Here is an 18,334-nt window from a genome sequence, read left to right on the forward strand (position 1 = left end):
GGTTTAATTGGCCCTGCCGATCTTCGGCGCTAATCTTCAAATCTAGACGTTTCCGCAACTTGGAAATTTTCCAGTAAAGATATTCGTCACTATCAGTATATGTACTATAATGCCTGTCTTGACAATCATGACATGGCAAATGAGAAAAGAGGAAAAAAAAAATAAAACCGTCGGTGCACCCGCTTGAAAAACAAACGACGCCACAATTCGTCACGAGAAAGAAGAATAAATCGAAGAATAGGACCCGCGGGCCTTCGCGGGTACACAGGGTGTTTTGTTTTGCTTTGTAATTCGTGGTATTCGTCATGGAGTGGGGAAACTACGTTTGATCTTATTTACGAGACGAGGACGAAATATAATTTATTTTCATGTTTTAAATGAAATAGACAAAATCAAATATCAAGGTGCGGATGCTGCGGATGTTACGAATAAAATCAGCTTCGTATGTTTTCTGCTCTACCATAAAATACCCCTTCGGGCGTTTCGGGAACTTAATCCACCAAAAGTCGTATAAAAAGTATAGTATGTAACATTTTACTAACCAAAACTTTTTCAGACAATCACTTATTATAGACTCGTTGCGCTTTTGTCAAACTCGTGACTAAAGTGTCCTTTATCAAACTTGTTGCATAATATACTATTAATATTTAATTAATTTAATAGCATAAACATTTACTATTTCCTTTGTCATTTCCAATCGCAAATTCTAAATGTACGGGCATCGTCGCGTGGGACGCCCGTACGCACAAGGAGAAACGAAGTCATGCACGCGATTGAAATAAAAATTCTCCATTTTCTTGTTACGTGGCCGGGGCACGTGGTTTCTGGCTTTGGAAGATCGGACCGACTGATAGGATTAACTGTAATTGCTATCTGTCTCGTTCCTATCTGTGGTCAATTTAGAAATATACAGGGCGATGCCGGTCGAGCTTGTCAACCCGTCCGTCGAAAATCGATCTAAAGGCTGACGGATAGGATTCGTTTCGAAAAATTTACGATCCGACTCAAACACCGTCGCTTGAGTTTTTTTTTCTTTTAAAGCCCATATAATGTGCGAGAACACCAATAACCATAAATTTATTTTTCCCACAGACAAAATAGCTGGTTGGTTGTATGGCTTCGGCCGCCATTGTTTTCAATTGAGCAATTTTTGTCCTCGCTATGGAAAATTCTATTAATTGGGAAAGCAGTGGTGAGAAATGACCTAATTTCCCAACTTACGGTCATCAATAACTTGCCGCTTTAGGTGAATTAGGTATTACGTATTGTTAAATGTGTGAGTTAGGGTTTCGTTGGTCTTCGGTTCACGTGCAATCGCGTATCGCCGAAAATAATATTTTATCAAAAGTATTAAATTTGACACGAGATAGTAATAAACCAATCAACTTTTTCATTCGTTTCCTATAGAAAGAATCGCCCGAAATTTTCGATTTAAATACTATATACTGGTTTAAAAGAGAATAAAGCTTCGTAGTTTCACTTTTATTTTGTTAAACATCCATAGAATCCGAAATAGCGCAAAGAACTTGGTGAAGATTGCGGGCGCTAAATTGTTTAGTAGGGCGTAAAACCCGCAACGGGGAATCCAGAATACATAATTAAAAGCTCGAAGCCTTTGGAAGTGTGAACTTGAAACGTGCCGAGCAAGCTAGATCGATATAGACATTAGATTTTAAAAAATCGTTGTTTCCGCGCTTTTTATAGCGGCAAATATTAACTAATTTCGAAACTAATTCGCAAAATTAGTAGACGCACCCACAGACATCCCCATGATATAGATATCAAGCTCAAACTCGTTATAATAATATGGTTCTATAGGGTCGCATTGACGCTATAATCAGTATAGGTTAAATTTCAAAAAATCTCTTTCATTCAATTTCGATGTCAACTATAAACACTTATTAAGGGCATTTCAAAATTATCTAAACAAAATATAGAGTTGTGGGGAAAGACAAGGATCTAGGTTACGACAATAATTTCGCGCGCACACTTTTGCTTTCTACCGACCAATGGTCCGCCGTAAAGGAGATCGACATGTAAATGCATGATATTTCTGTATGCGTATCACAGTTCAAAATTTCTCCGTTACGCGCCATGCATGCGAATTCGCTGCTTGGACATTAAACTTTAATCCTTACGTAATCGTATAAGAAGGTAGCGCGGTTCCACGGAAGGGGCAAGTAGGAATCGGCTGAAGCACCCCAGAATGTAAACGAACAAACTGCTAAAACTACTCGTCGTACGCTAATCTCTCTCATCGTCTTCAAAACCTGAGTGGAATTTCTCGGTTGTGTTATCGGCCACGCCCTTCAATGCATACGTAACCAGACGCAAAACCCGCTGACAAGTTGGGCGTCACGAGAAGAGGGAGGTCAGTGGACAGGGAAACTGATGTCCGATACTCGACGTCACCCTGTAGACAATGTTGATCCGAACGAGTATAGACCGGCGAACGATATTTTTTTAAATTTAGGGAATTGCAGTTTCTTTGAATTTATTTCCTGTTTGTGCTTACTGGTATATTGGTAGAATATCTAATCTAATTATTTACTAAAGCAAATTCGAACCCTGTTGGTGAGTACAGCAACATTAAATTTTAACCTTGAGATGACAGTACAATATTTACTCATAAAATAGACAATTATAAAAGTTTACTTATATGAAGTGATCTTTACAAAAGGCAGACAATTATAAAGCACTTTTTTGAAACGCGTAGTTTTTCGCCGCTATCTTAATCGTCGTCTTTATCATTTTGTCAGGTAAATCGCAGCCCAGAATAACATGAAAAGCAGAGTATAACTATTTACCTTACTTATTACTTTTGAACTTTTAATATTGAGAAAAAGAATGTTGAAAACCAATGACAAATATCATTTCGAGCCAAAAAGATCTAGTCGTCGTTGAAGAACCAACATGGCCGCTAACAGTTCGTCAATTCAACAGATTTCAGTTTAGATGTAGCATTTTTACGACAGTGTTTTCTCAAAGTATGTCCAGACCTTGCTAAATGTGATATAAATGGAAAAACGAGTTGTGTCTTTAGATCGCTGTTTAGAAAGAAAATAGCGCTAAGTGCAACATCATTGCGGCCTGAGGTGCATCAAATTTTACTACCACTATATTATATAATAGAAATATGGGTGTTGTCGGATAAGGATACCGTTTTGGTCAATGGGAATTAATAGATTTAAGCGCCTTTAATGAGGTTATTTTTTGAGGATAGAGATGAGCAATACCTAATCGATATCGATAAATTTCGATTCGTTACTTTAAAACTGTTGGTGTAAAGTGGGTTGATGTCCGAATAAGATTTAAGCAACCGTTTCCACCACAAAATTATCTTCTAAACTTGACATTTTTTTGATAATTTATTAGCAAAAATCCCTCAAACCTACACGTTCGAATCGTGTGTTTATGATGAATGGGCGAACGGATCGTGAGCGATTTCAAAACTCGCACCCAGAGATTAGACGGTTCGGGTCAGCGGTTACCGTTAACTATGCACCAAGTACACCGCACCTTAGACACTTATCTCCAGTTACAGTAACCAGCCGCGATAAAAATGACGTGTTCACCCGACCGAACTGTGGACGTATTTAACCTAAGGTGGGCAGTTACGAAAATTCACTACATCTACGTATCACCTAGTATAGTTTGCTTCAAATTATGCCTTTTACTGCGACATATTGACTAACCACTTTGTTAAACATGCGACATTTTGTCCAGTCTGAGCCTACTGGGATTTTTAATGTAATATGTTAGAAATTGTTTAATTCTTTCGAAACCTCCATTTACCAAATTGGATTAAAAGTTAAATTTAAGAATTGAATTTAACTAATTTAAAGAAACCATATAGGTAATTAAAAACGTATTCCAATCCATGAAATACAAAATTAATTGTTAAGCGGCAAGAATCTAGTAAAGAAAATAGAATACGAGTCAGATTCGTCCTTCGATAATAATGCCTGTACTGCAGCTATTAGTTTAAGATATAGGCTGCTCTCTTCAATTTTATAAAAACCCTATTCTATAGTCTTTGAATCAACGAAATCCAAAAACTAAAATCGACCGTCGCCGCTCAAAAAGAGAATCGGACGTAATAAGTTTATGATAATAACAATTTTAAAGAAACACGGCTCAAAGCCGCTAGAGAAAGAAAGATTATAGGTAGTACAGTACAGAAAGTAAAAACGTCTTAAAAGTCTAAATTTTCGTAACTTTTAACTCTACAGGTATATCTACGTATTTTCCCAAACTTGTTTGTTAGTGCAAATTCCGAAAATTTTCTTCTTTACTTTACTATTCATGTGTTAAAACAGGGGTCTCCAAACTCCAAACTTAGAGACATACCGTAAGTTCTAAGGGCCAAAGCCATATTAATCTTTGTGATATCTACAATTGGCGACATCTAGCGGAGTAATTTCCAAAGACAAATATGTCTACACCCAAACTGATCTTGCGCGTAGCTCCGGATGCGCTTCGTTTGGGTGTGCGTAGATAGCACGATTGGCGAATTTATTGGCACTGCTGAGAGTAAACAAACTTGGCGGAAAACATTTTCATATTTTTTACCCATTGCATTTGAAGCTCGCAACTGCTAACACCACGTAGAGGTTTGTGGAAAATGGTACAATAACAAATCTTACAATAAAATGTGGATTTTCGAATTTAAACTGCAAAACAGGCAAAATTGAAAGCAGTTCACACGATTTTTTTTTATTGTAGGTGCAAGCATATTGCTGCAGTTTCCAGCCAGGTATTGATTTAAACATAACATATAAAACTCGTGTAGAAACAACACAACCGGTTCAAATGTTAGAAGAAGGATTAACATTTTTTCCATCAAAAATTTCATTGAATTGGAAAATTTCCAATAGCCAATAGCATATACCTCATCATAATCCGCCTCGTATACTGTTATCGGGAACAGTTTAAAAACCTGTAAAGGCTGTAAAGAATGCGAGACGATACTGCAGAAGAGCACGGGACTTTGCGTAATTAATAAACGGTCCATTCGGTCAGACAGTTAGAAGTTTGAAACGGCGCGTCAGTTGGAACCGTATGATCGCGCGCACACACAGACACACTTTAAAGGTGTACCGTTAAAAGAATAAAATACGAAATCGGGTACCGGTAATCGCCAACCATTAACACCTCCGAATTACTGACCGGCTTTTTTCGGTAAATATAAATACCGCAGAGATGGTTGTTTAAAAGCGAATATTTAACACGGCATTGTTGTAAAAAAAGTGAACCGGTATTCCGGCAATGCTAAGTGCCTTCTCAGACACGATGACGCCCGCGGACGTGGTTTTGCGGCTTTGCTAATTGTTCAATTGAGTTGATAGAAATCAAAACGGCGGCGAACCGCAAAGAAGAAGCTCCCAATAAATGAACAAGTATCAAAAATTTAAAAACGCAAATACGAAATATGTATCATATCATATCATATATAAAAACAGTGAACTCGATCTACACTGGAATGGCAAGAAGAGTGAGACAAATTTTACAATAAAATAAATAATGGAGATTCTTGTCCTTCTCTTTTTCATCTATATTCTCGCTATTTAATTACTTTATTTACCGATATAATTTTTACTAAAGTTAGTTTAAACTTATTGTTTCAAACTAAATTGTTCGTCGGAGAAAAAGCAATATGTATGTTTTCAAAAAGGCATAAAATACACACAAAATTTTTGATTTCTTAAAAATAGGAAAATTTTCAAAAATTTATTTATAAATATTAACCAATAGGTAAAAAATACCAATGTATTTTTTATTTCTAAATAATACGCACAAATATATGTACATTGTCATGTCATGCGATTTGATAAAATCAAATTAACAATTTTCATTATTACGTGGAAAATTTTATCCGTTAGCAAACGATTTACCCACCCAAGTGGCTAAAAATTGAAAAATAATATGGAACAATAACATCTCTTTTCACACATATTTGCCATTATTTACGTGGATGACAAAGAAGAGAAATTTGTTAGAGCGCCAGTATTTTTCTTTGCACGGCTCGCTCGTGATTTCAGGCAATTACGTTTTATTAATTAGTTGTATGGAGATATGCTCTGTTTCGTTTAAGTACCTAGTTTCTAATTTTAATCGTTTTTATCTCTTCGATGTCCTATTTGATGCGCAATAAGCCGCGCAAAAATATATTATTATCATATCCTCGAGTTATATACTTGTCCAATTGTACAGCAATTATTATTTATCAAAAATTCGAAAAAATTAAGTTTTTATTTATTGTAACCAAGCGCTGATGCTTATTCGTTCCGGTTCTATGAAGGCCTCAAAACAAACCGAAATCTTTACCAGCAACCCGTCAAATGATGACTTGGGGTTAGTTTTGGATTTTTTTTGCAAACCCTGTACCGCAATCGTAAGAGGATTTACTTAGCGGCGCCTCCAATCGTTATCTACCGAAAAAATTTCGCTACAATAGATTCCTTTATCAGCGGCATTGTTTTAGATTAATCTAAATAAAATTCGCAATGAACGAGTTTATTTATAACGAGTGACTCGATCTTCCGGGTGTATCCTCCAAAGCTGTCGGTCAAAAGAAAAACATGGATTAGAGGGCAACTTGCAAAAACTCATGGCTATTCGCAATACAATACAAACTTTGCATTTAAATATTTTCGTATTATTATTAATTAATTAGTCTAATTAATTAATCTTTTAATTATCTAATAAAATGTAAACAATTTGTAATTTAGAAAACAAACAAATTAAACAACATATCTTTACCTATTTTTGCATTGCCTTTATTTTGATCAAACTAAAGTTGTTCCTGATATTTACAAAAAATAATTCATGCGTTCTTTGTTTTAAATTCCGGACTCGGTACGTTTACCTTTATATAAAAATGACGAAGCGGCTTCTTGCTGTTTTGAATGAAATTACTGTCTAAGATTATGCGTCCTGCGTGGTCCAAATATTGGCTTTAAAAGCTTTTTGAAATATGATGATATGATGCCTTGATACCTTCCGAGTGTGTTCTTCTTAAAAGAAAGAGAAATTAAATATTTCTGTATCAAAATCCACTGCGTATTGTTTTACCCCATACCCTTCCGGTTATGGGCCGAGTTATTGAATTGGTAAGGACTAGGAGTAATCAGTGAATATCGACTTTGTGTAAAATTGACTTGAGCAGTTAAAAATGGAAAATAAAAATGCCAAAACACGACTCTCGACCACGAGGTAAAGTTGAAAAATGAAAATAGAGATACAAGTACCGAACCTGGCTTTAAGTGACAAGAAACCTCCGATATATCAGAATAAGTTTCGAAAAGTGCCCCAAAATAATCGGTTTCACAAGTTTCACAAAAAAGCAAAAAAGCCGAATATCATCATGGTGGAGGTCTGACCATTTTAAAAGAGACAGAGAACTCTTCAAACTGCCCAGCTAGAATTGAGCGAAGCATAAATGCAAAGTTCTGTACGTATGCTTGGACGTTAACAATACTTCGAAGAAAACAACATTCATTTTGGACTCTGATGCTTCAGATCACATTATTAATCGATCTGACTTAAGTGTCCATTTCTCAAGTCTAACAACTTGTATCAAAATATCAGCAGCAAATAGTTAACGGCAACAACATCGCGATCGTTTACAAACGCCCCTCGTAACGTAGGTACCTGCTGAAAGTTAACGCGTCTCGTCCTGTACCGAGAACTCTTAATAAAGATTAAGTAAAACAAACGGGCGCAGATAAGATAAGTCGCCGCGGTTTGTCTTGAGCTTCGTCGTGTTCGCCATATCGGGTTTCTCCATTCGGTCGGCTGGAGAGTGAAAAAAAAGTGATCGGCGTAGCGACGAAAAAAAAATCGAGACGAATTCCGGCCGTTTAAAAACCAATAACTCAGTTTGAGTTCGCGCGAGAGGCCCGACGCGTGGGCTAATGTGATTTGGGTGTTTGTGTTTGAGATTTTGAGATTGAGGAAATGGTTGAGCCACATCGGGAGATCGAAGACTTATTTCCCGAATCGCAAGAAGAGTAAGTGCCGTATTTAGGACACCTTGCGTCAGCTAATCGATATCCATTTTATTCCTTTCAAGTGACTTGGAATAATGACTTCCGCGTCTCCTATACCACTCTGCGTTCGAAATTTTTTTTTACTGTCAAGTGCCCAAACCTTTGAGACTTGGCACCGAACGACTACTCATGTTTCTTTCTGTTGGATACCACGTTTGGTACTAGTATATTATGCATCAAGTGCATAATTTGACTGGCCAGTGACTTAAAAAGTTTACAGAACGTGTTGCATACTATACTTTTTCTACGACTGTTAGTTTTTGGGTACATTTTCGCAAAACAACGCGAATACTTCACTGACATGACCGTCGGAATTGACAAACGTCAACGTCAAAATTCAAGGCGTGGGAAATATTTCCGAAAACATCCGATTGCTCCCAAATCCGTGCGGTAAAATCCCGGAAATGTCCGAAGTGGCTCGGATCCGTCGGAAACGAAACAGAAGTGAAAAGAAAGAGGCCTTATTACCAGTGCCTAAAAATATTCAACAGTCTCTCGGACCGGCTACAACTATTGGTATAAATATCGAGGTAAATATTTTAAAGAAGGGAATATTTAACATTCTAGTCAAAGTTGAACCTTATACTTTTATACTAATATAAGGAAATTGCTGCAGTTTCCAAAAGGAATTTATTCAAATTCAGAATCTTAGCGCGATCTCTCCATATGAGAAACGTAACTAAGTAGCTTAATCTCGATGAAAAATGTACATAAAATCGAAATCACGAAAGATGAATTCCGAATATTTAATTTATTTAGTAAAAAATTACTTTTATAAAGAAAACCATTTAGTTTTGGTTAGTTTTAGACTTCCGATCACTAAAAATTATGTTTATTAAGTATTTAGAAGTCAAAAACAACCTTTAAAAACAAAAATTTTGACCGCAACGGTCAGAGAACACCGAAGACTTTGCCACCCCTCCCTAAAGCCGTTGTCTTCGTCTACGCAGGACCGCAATAATTATATCGCAGTTTACACGAACGTTGATTTGCTTTAAGAGAAAACAGGTTCTCATTTTACGCGTACAACCCTCAATTATAGCGCAGGATCGCATTGTATTTATGTTAATAAAAGCCTTTTATAGTCGGGCTCGCATTTTTTTAAAATCCAGTTCCTGCTTACATTCCATACGCTTGCGTGGGTATATTAGTCGCTTTTGACTTATAGTTTATACAAAGATCTCCACAATGGCGGCAACAACTATTTGACTTGCGTTTAGTTGGTAATTGGTATGGTATACTTTTCCCTCGGGCACGTCCCCTTTTTGGCGCTTTGAGACCTACTAGAGATATAGAGGCCCTGCTTATGCTGATAAAACAGCTATATCTTTCAACATGCACCTGCGCGAGATTTAAAACCTTGTTTTTAACCAATTCCAGATACGGTATTTTTAGGGGAGTATTTTCTCAAAATATGCCTATATCTTGTTAAATGTTCTGTGAAACCGAGTTAAGTGATTAAGTTAAGTAATTTGATTTGCAGCCTTAGTAACTCTTGTGTTAGGAGAAAATACATATTATACATAGATATTGCAGGATGTACCGTTTTCGAAGAAAATGGATTTCAAAAATACACTGTATTAATTCATCAAAAATTGAAAAGTAAGCCTTGAAACCGGATTGATGGGTTTGTTATTTGTTAATTTTCATTTGATAGCTCACTAGCAAGCTACTTTTATGAAAAATAAATAACATTAATCACGAAATTTAATTCATAATTTCGTTTACATTAATACATGAGAATACATAGGCGCGATCTAATTGCAATATTTTGAGATGCATGAAATATCTCGGAGCGACTCTTCCTTATTTGATTTCCAGCTTTAGTAACTCTTCTGGACTATCTACTGGCGTAAATTGAATTACACATATAGTGGGTTTAAGTCGGGCGACCGAGCTGACCAATTATCTAGCCCACTTCCACAAAATGTTAATCTAACCAGTTTCTTAAACCCTGCGCAGAGTGAGCTGGTGCTCTTTCAGCATGATGGAGCACCAGCTCCAAACGAATACGAATGGAAATATTCTCCACCAATTCTGCCAGATCATTTGTAAAATTTTTTTTAATACTTTCGGATTCCGACGCAAGGATTAATCGAGAGTAGGTGTAAATAGTTTAAAAGGACCTATTAACGTATTACCCTGGGTAAAATCAATAACAATTTCAACAAAGAAAACACCATAAATGTCAAACCGACAACTAAATCACAATCGTATCAAGTCTGTTTCGAGCCCTACTATTCAATGTTTGATGAATAAATAAGATGCTAAACGTTGTATTTTTTGAAATCCAGTATCACTCCACTTTTTTTCAACCTGTTTCCGAAACATTAATAAAATACTCCGTAAAAAACCATTTTCATATGTTTTTATAGAAAACAAGGGTGTGTTTTTGATGTAGAATATGCTGTTATAATTTGAACCACTCATTTCGGGACAACATGCATAGAGACCTCGTTTCTATTGTTTGTGAACTATTTCTTTGGAAGAATTGCATTTTCATCAAACTGTCAGTTACCGCATCCCCTATTATTTTCAGTTGGTAACACTTTCATCCCGCGTACGGCGCAAAATCGAAATCTGTCTCGCGAATTTTAAAATTTTCCGACCTGGCGCGTTAAATATGAACTTTTATATTCGCAGATGTGAAGATTTCGCGGACACAATGGACGAGGAGGTCGAGCCAGGGTCAGAGGAAGGTCACCTTTTGGTGCGTATCCACGTGCCGGAACTGAACGTCCAAAAGTGCCTTCAGTTCCCGCGGGACCAACTCGTCTGGGACGTCAAGCAGCAATGTCTTGCCGCTTTGCCCAAGGTACCTTTTTTCTAGACGGTTTGACTAGGAAAGGTTTGCACTTGAGGGATATTACAGATTCAGATATATTTTACAAAACCATATCGTTATAATTTTTTTGGCGGCGATTTCAGGTGCGGTACTTGAACATGTCAAGTTGTCGTGAGGACTTTTTTTTATCTCCCGAATGTGTCTCCGAACTTTTATTTTTACGTTGTAGGTGGGCCAAATTTTGACTCAAATCGTCTGCAATAAGCTAACGCTTCAAATTATAGAATAGGTATCCAATAATAGTATTAAAGAAGACCCGACAAGTTATCCATAAACAATAACATTTTGCGTTTTATTTCATCAAATCATAAATAAGCAACTAGTCAATTTGCTGTTGTCAAATGTCAACAATTCCAAAGCATGCTGGGAAACTACCCGGAACTTATTCGTGTATGTTTACAATATGATCTAAATGTCCCCCCGTAATCGTTAAGGGCTTGTCGGTTCTTCTTTGAATATAGAATGTCTTTGGGGATACCGTTTTTTGCGCTTTTACACTGGCCATAAACAGCTTTGATTTGGTTGATATGTATAACGTAAATGCAGGTTTTGCTCAGTTTCTGCGATACGTTTTCGCCGCGCTTGAAAAAAAAAACGGCATACCTAACGCGCTGGTCTTAAATGGTAATTTTCGTTCATTCAGATAATAATATTTTATAAGGTTGTTCGGAAAGTCATTTCGTTTTTTCCCGTCAGCGGACTTAATTACGTTTTTTCGAAACCAACTTCACACTTAAGCCGCATAACCATTATATGTCTTGAGAGCTGATATTGCAAGGCTTGTGTGTGAAAAAGTTCTATTAATTCTACGCAGTAGTTTTTGGTTGGTGCCCTTTTAAATATGGAGAGCAATAAGCAGCATTTTCGTCATATTTTACTTTTTTACTTCAGAAAAGGTAAAAATGCTGTCCAAGCGAGAAAAAAAATAACGGATGTGTATGGAGAAGGCGTGTTAACAGTACGCCAGTGCCAGAACTGGTTTGCAAAATTTCGATCCGGCAATTTTGATGTCGAAGATGCACCACAGTCTGGAAGGCCGGTCGAAGCTGACAAAGATGCGATAAAGGCATTAGTTGATGCAAATCGGCGAATAACCACACGAGAAATCGGTGAGAGATTAAATTTGTCAAATTCGACTGTTTATGGCCATTTGAAAGGCATGGGCTTAACCTCGAAGCTAGATGTGTGGGTGCCCCATGTCCTTACGGAGCGAAATTTGTGCCATCGCGTTGACGTGTGTGATTCGCTCCTCAAATGTCAAGAAAATGATCCATTTTTGAAGCGGATTATTACTGGGGACGAAAAATGGGTTGTATACAACAATGTTAAACGCAAGAGGTCATGGAGCAGAAAAGATGAACCGGCTCAAAGCGTGTCAAAAGCCAACATTCACCAAAAAAAGGTGATGCTCTCCGTTTGGTGGGATGTCAAAGGAATCGTTTTTTTTTTAGCTTTTGCCAGACAATACAACGATTAATTCAGAAGTCTATTGTCATCAACTGGACAAATTGAATGATTCACTTAAAGAGAAGAGGCCCGAATTAATCAACAGGAAGGGTGTAGTGTTCCACCAGGATAATGCGAGACCTCACACAAGTTTGGTCACTCGCCAAAAACTTTTACAGCTTGAATGGGACGTACTGCAACATCCACCATATTCTCCAAATCTGGCGCCTTCCGACTACTATTTGTTCCGGTCCCTGCAAAATTTTTTGGATGGCAAAACCTTTACCTCAAATGAAGATGTCAAAAACCACCTGAACCAGTTTTTTGCCAGCAAGGACCAAAACTTTTATGAGAGGGGAATTATGTTACTGCCAGAAAGATGGCAAAAGGTGTTGGACCAGAATGGCCAATATATAATTTAATAAAATATTTATTCATTATACGAAAACTGTCTTTCATATTCCCCAAAAAAAAACGAAATGACTTTCCGAACAACCCAATATAAATCAACTTCAAAAAAGTCTTGATAATTTTTTGTTGCTCTGACTCAAAAGCGATGAAGCATATGAAGCCAAAATATTAACGAATTAAATACTTAAAGATAATTTCAACCGGCATAAGTTAAGGGTATTCAAAAATATGAAGAAGATTTTTTTTAAATGAAGATGTTACATAGTTTAAATATTGGTATTAATCAAATTAGCCAGAGGATAAGACGAAGTGTTGTTGCAAAATCTTATCTAGAATTTTTGATTTTTTTTTTAATTTAAAATATAACTAATGCTTTAAAAATTAAAACCCTTTTTTTATTTTGACTGAACTGAAAGAATTACCTATCGAAAATATTAGCCTACGCCTACCACGCCGTTTTGAAATGAATCAATCAATGAGTCGATCGAAAATGTGGTGCGAGCTGAACAAAGCCGACACTGTAATGTAGTGACACGATCTTTGAATAAAACAATCTTGTGCTTAATGTTAGGGGTCGTATCAAGCACTAAGTACTGTTGTGTATAATTTACGTTTCCTTTTTTTTTGGTTGATGGCACTCAGGTGGCAAGCTGGTATCGGGTAGGTATAGACGTTGCGCATGTTCTGGCATGTTCGTAGAGAATAGTTGCATTTTATATTAAATTATTTATAAAAAAAAACGGATAAGTGACGTATTTCTGACCAAAAATAAATTTAAAGCGTCCCAATAAAAAAATTTTTGGATCTCCGCCCCTGGCCGAGAAAGAATCCGAACATTGCGCGAAGGGAGCTGTTTACCTCGGATCGGGGAGGGGATAGTTTCATGGGTCAGCGGTCAAGTGGCCCCCGCTGAGCCCCACCGCGTTGGGCCTCGGAGAAACGATTCTTGCTATTTTTACCATACTTTTTTCCCTTGTGGCCGTTTGGAGTTGGAAATGACGTGTCATTATCATGGTGCATGGTACTGCCTGTTTCTCGTTTTTGTTAGTTTGCTACATTTGCTTAGAAAACCTGAATTTTTCCTACGTTGCTGTAAAGTTAACCTGTCAAAAACCCTGTTTTAAAATTCACTCAAAAGACGCAGGTTTCTGGTGGTAAGTTTAAAAAAACCTCACCACCAAGCGAATTTCGGTCTTATTTCCTATTTATCACTTCCTTTCTGGCCCTGGGTCACTGTTCTCGAATTATTGGGAATGGTAATGTTGTGGGCAAATAGCCAAAAGTGTGTAGCTAAAATGCGAAAATGTATTCTTGAAAAATTTCTATTAAAAAAAAAAGGAATTAAAATTATAACCTACAACTGATGGCATGATATTAACAGTGCCGATTTTGAAAAGAGTCTGGAGGTGATTGAGATTGACGCCTTACAGGTTTCTATCAGAATATGTATTGAGCTATTTATACTAATTAAACTTCCTTTCAGCAACTTGTGGGTCTAATATTTAAGGCTTCTCTGTTATACATGAAATCATTACATCTTTTTGGTAGGCGCTAGGCGCTTGTTGGCGGTAAGCTATCTCAAGGAAGTGTCATAGTGGCATTACTTATTCGACAACTATCTCAGAAGGCGTTAAATGTTTGAACGTGGTCCAAGGTCGCTGCTGGCTTCCTGTGTTTTAATTGTGTAGAAATAAGCAAGTATTTGGTTAGTTTGGTTAATTTCTTGTATTCTGTTGTTGAGTTGATAGAGAAGACAGCAGAGGGCAAAAGTGGGAGGCGCCGTGCGCGGACTCTCAAGGAAAACCGACGACGACGGCGCGGCGCGGCAGGCGGTTCATTGCCAAGTTGCGTTGGAAACCCTGTAGCGAAAAACAATCGAAACGGCAATAAAACACGAAGGAGATGTAAACGCAATACCGTCTGTACGGCGTTCGGGGTCTCGCGGGGCAGTTATGGCTTTTGTTAGGCCTCGCGTTTTATGATAGTGGACGGGCCAAGGCATTGAGCGCTTTCGATAATAAATCAATTTTAAAACCCCGCGGTCGTTCCGAGCTGTAAATCAAATTTAAAGGCGCTCGGTCCTATTGCGCCGATGAAAATTTATTGTGTGCGATCTACGCAGTCGGCGCGCGACGCCATTTTTTAAAGGGCGGACACGCGGCAGTTTAAAGATCGTTTGGTGTGTGCGGTAGGGCTGTAAAAAACCGCGTTCTCGATAATTGTAAACAAAACATTATCAAAGTGTACTGAATAATTTATATAAGTAGCTTCACCTGAGGCAGTCGCGCGACTACCTACCTCCTTCTCCGCGCCTCTGTTGCGGCTGTTGCTTTTTAAAATCCATTTCCGAATTCCGCGTCATATTTTACACATAATTCGTGTAGCATACTGGACACCGGACTCTTACTTTTTATAGGCAAAAGAATAATAAAAAAGGAAATTTACTTTTGAGGCACAGGTATGCAGCTAGTACCAGTAAAGTTCGTAAATTTCTACAATTACATTTCTGTCAGTAAAGAAAGTGAATCTAAATGAAACCCAGAGAATTAAAATTTAAATTTTAGAGAACTCAAGAAAAAATTTGTAATTTGTTTAACGCAAGATATCCAGAAAGATCATCTACGGCCTGGTCGTCCAAAAACTAATGCGAACACATCGTACATCTTCTGAAGTAGCTTCAAACAACAATGTTAGCGAACGTCAAAGTTTAAAAACACCGAATCTTGAATGCAGAAACATGAATGTGAAACGTGAAATGTTTCACTTTATCGTCCAAACTTTTTGTATATGCTTCATATCCCAGTTACGCGATATTTGGATGGGCAATATGTAGCGGATATTTACCATCAACCGTCAAGAAAAACATCTGAGGTTATAAAAAAAGTTTGAACCGAAACGGACAACAGATTTACCGAGAGCGAGGCAACTTTATATTATTTTGTAAACCTTGGCATTACTACCAGAACCAATCCCTTATACAGGGTGTCCCATAAGTAATGGGACATGTTTAAATAGGAGATTCTTTAGGTTAAAATCTTTCGATTTAACGAAACTTACCTTAGTGCGAAAGTTGATGTTAACCGAGATACAGGGTATCAAAGTTGCAATTTCATGTTTGATTTTTTTAAATAATTCCTGAAATAATTGAGATTTTTGCACAAAATTTGATAATTCCCGGTTTTTTGACATGAGAAAGTCATTTTCGTGAATAATTTTGGGGCAAACTGTAGACGGCGCTGCGTATGATATTTTCCGTTCATTTGATACTTCCTAACTCTTTTGCTTCTTAGTAGTTTTTATACCATTTTGAATTTCGCTCCGAGTCGCCGTTTTCGAGAAATTTGGGTTTGCAATTTTCAGTACATCATTACATAAAATTTAAAATTTCATTTTTTGTACCATCAAGTTTAAAACAGCCTAGATAATGTATATAAACGAGCTAATATGGTGGTATAGATCTAAAGCGCGTTTTTAATGCTGCTTATTTTGAGATTGTTACAACAAAAGACCCAATGAAATTGCGATGTCAATGAAAACAATTTTACATTTTACAATTTACATTTACCGTGATGCATTTAGAGACAGGCACGTGTTTTAAAAGACTGTCTGATTGTAAATAATAATTCCTCGTTTCCAGCGGCATTTTCAATCCTATATCATAATTCATCTCGAGTATGAATTACTTCTTTATACACTACCGACCTCATATACCCCCGATAGGATGAAGTCTGGAATCCGGTTACATTGTTTGAGACTCCCACGACCAATCGATCCAAAAGTGCACCGGCGCGCCATCTTGCATGAAAATCATTGTTCCTCTTAACTCTAAGGATAGATCATCCTTAGAGATGGGTTCTAACATGTAATTATCAGTTATTCTAACCAAAACTAGCCAAACGTTTATTTTAAATTCCTGTTGACGTTCATTTGTCAAATGGGGATCTAGATCGCACGCATGCTTATTTCTAAAGTTATGCGTGTAAATGTTGCTTCATCTGTAAGCATTTTATTTATTTTATTAAAGTGACATGTATAAAGTTTTTCTTGGTGAAACGAACCATTTTTGCCGCTTCTGTTATAAATTTGTGCTTATTATATTATAATCGTGTCTGTTTTTGTCAGAGCCTACTTCACACTATTTTATTGTCTTTTATTGTTCATATGAAAATGTTCAATTAGATGCAACGAAAATTCCAAATGCGAATTTTTCGAAAACGGCGACCCGGGAGGTGCAAAAAAGTTATGTGATGATGTACTGAAAATTTCAAACCCAAATTTCTCGAAAACATCGACTCAGGGCGAAATTCAAAAAGGTATAAAAACCTGCATACACTAAGGAGCAAAAAAGTTAGGAAGTATCAAATGCACGACATACGGCAGCGCCCTCTACAATTTGCCTTAAAATTATTCACGAAAATGGTTTCTGCTGTCAAAAAATCCCGATTTGCCAAATTTTTTGCAAAAAGCTCGATTATTTCACGAATTATTTGACACCCTGTTATATTGTGCGTGAGAATGTGCAGATTTTAAAAATATATCCGGGTATAATCGTCGTCGTCGTTGCCCGGCGAAAAATACGGCGGCAGACACCGGGTGGGCGGCGAATTATTTAATGATAAGTTTGCAATACAAACTCGTACGTAACGGGCCCCGCCTCTGATACAAACCCGAACCAGAATTAAATCGTAACTATAATCAAGACCGCTTCATTTTTTATTTTTACCCTCGCTCTGTGTCTGTGTGTCTGTGTGCGGCACACGGCATCAATCTTAGAAACGGTCAGAGAAATAGCAGCGGCGACTCGTCGCCGCACTACGCCGCGATAAGACAGTTTCGTTGGGTGACCATGTAACCTCAATTTTTGGCATGCGCAAACAGATATATAGGCAATTAAAATGGACCGGTAGCAAATTTTTTCTTTTCTAGAACTTTATTTTACATAATACGCGTTTTTTTCATTTAATCTAGCCTTATTTTGTAGAAAAAAAATACCTACACTATTAACAGTTCTTATCAAATCAATAGGAACGTTTGATACATTTCAAAGATTGGAAAATTCGGAGAATTTATGCAATATTTTTAATTTCGATTAGGTTTGTATTTTACAGTAATGTGCTATAAACATTTTATATCAGGCTAGCTTGGTATAGAAAAATTAACGTGAATAACATGAATAATGCGTCAGATTTTACAATAAAAATAAAACATTAACTCATTTACCCCTTTTTTTTTCTCGAAAATAATTTTTAAGTATTTATTTATCATCAAATACAGCGTGTTAAAATGACGTGCATGGAGCTTTACCATTAACAATCTAAATATCTACGAAAGAAGCTATTTTAGGGAATCTTACGTATTCGTGTAGGCTGGTATTTGTACTACTGTTGTAGTCGTTCAATTAGTGGAAGAAACCAGGAAAATTATATTTACGAGAAAGTAACTCCTAAAACTAGCGCATCTTTTTTTTTGTATGGGTATATGCAGTGGCAATAATTTTTCTACTATTATAATATAACCGATTAAAAATGATGAGATATTGGCATCTGGTGCGTCATAAATTTGTTCCAATAATTTCATTTAT

General features: G+C 36.9%; 1 protein-coding gene across 12 annotated transcripts in view; it reads left to right on the forward strand.

The window, feature by feature from the left end:
• The window catches only part of LOC132704311 (SH3 and multiple ankyrin repeat domains protein 3), a 104,808-nt gene that overhangs the window by 73,671 nt on the left and 12,803 nt on the right, over nucleotides 1-18,334 (forward strand). For 9 of the 12 annotated variants that reach the window (XM_060674226.1, XM_060674222.1, XM_060674224.1 and 6 more), the window contains one exon: nucleotides 10,695-10,866. In XM_060674226.1, coding sequence (XP_060530209.1) covers nucleotides 10,717-10,866 — 150 coding nt within the window. In that variant the 5' untranslated portion in view covers nucleotides 10,695-10,716. Of the gene's footprint in view, nucleotides 1-7,790; nucleotides 8,013-10,694; nucleotides 10,867-18,334 lie in introns of those variants that run through there. The other 3 variants (XM_060674217.1, XM_060674218.1, XM_060674229.1) reach the window with 1 other exon arrangement.

The sequence above is a fragment of the Cylas formicarius genome, unplaced genomic scaffold (genome assembly GCF_029955315.1).
Source record: "Cylas formicarius isolate icCylForm1 unplaced genomic scaffold, icCylForm1.1 PGA_scaffold_7__23_contigs__length_41026272, whole genome shotgun sequence".
NCBI classification, from domain to species: Eukaryota; Metazoa; Arthropoda; class Insecta; order Coleoptera; family Brentidae; genus Cylas; species Cylas formicarius.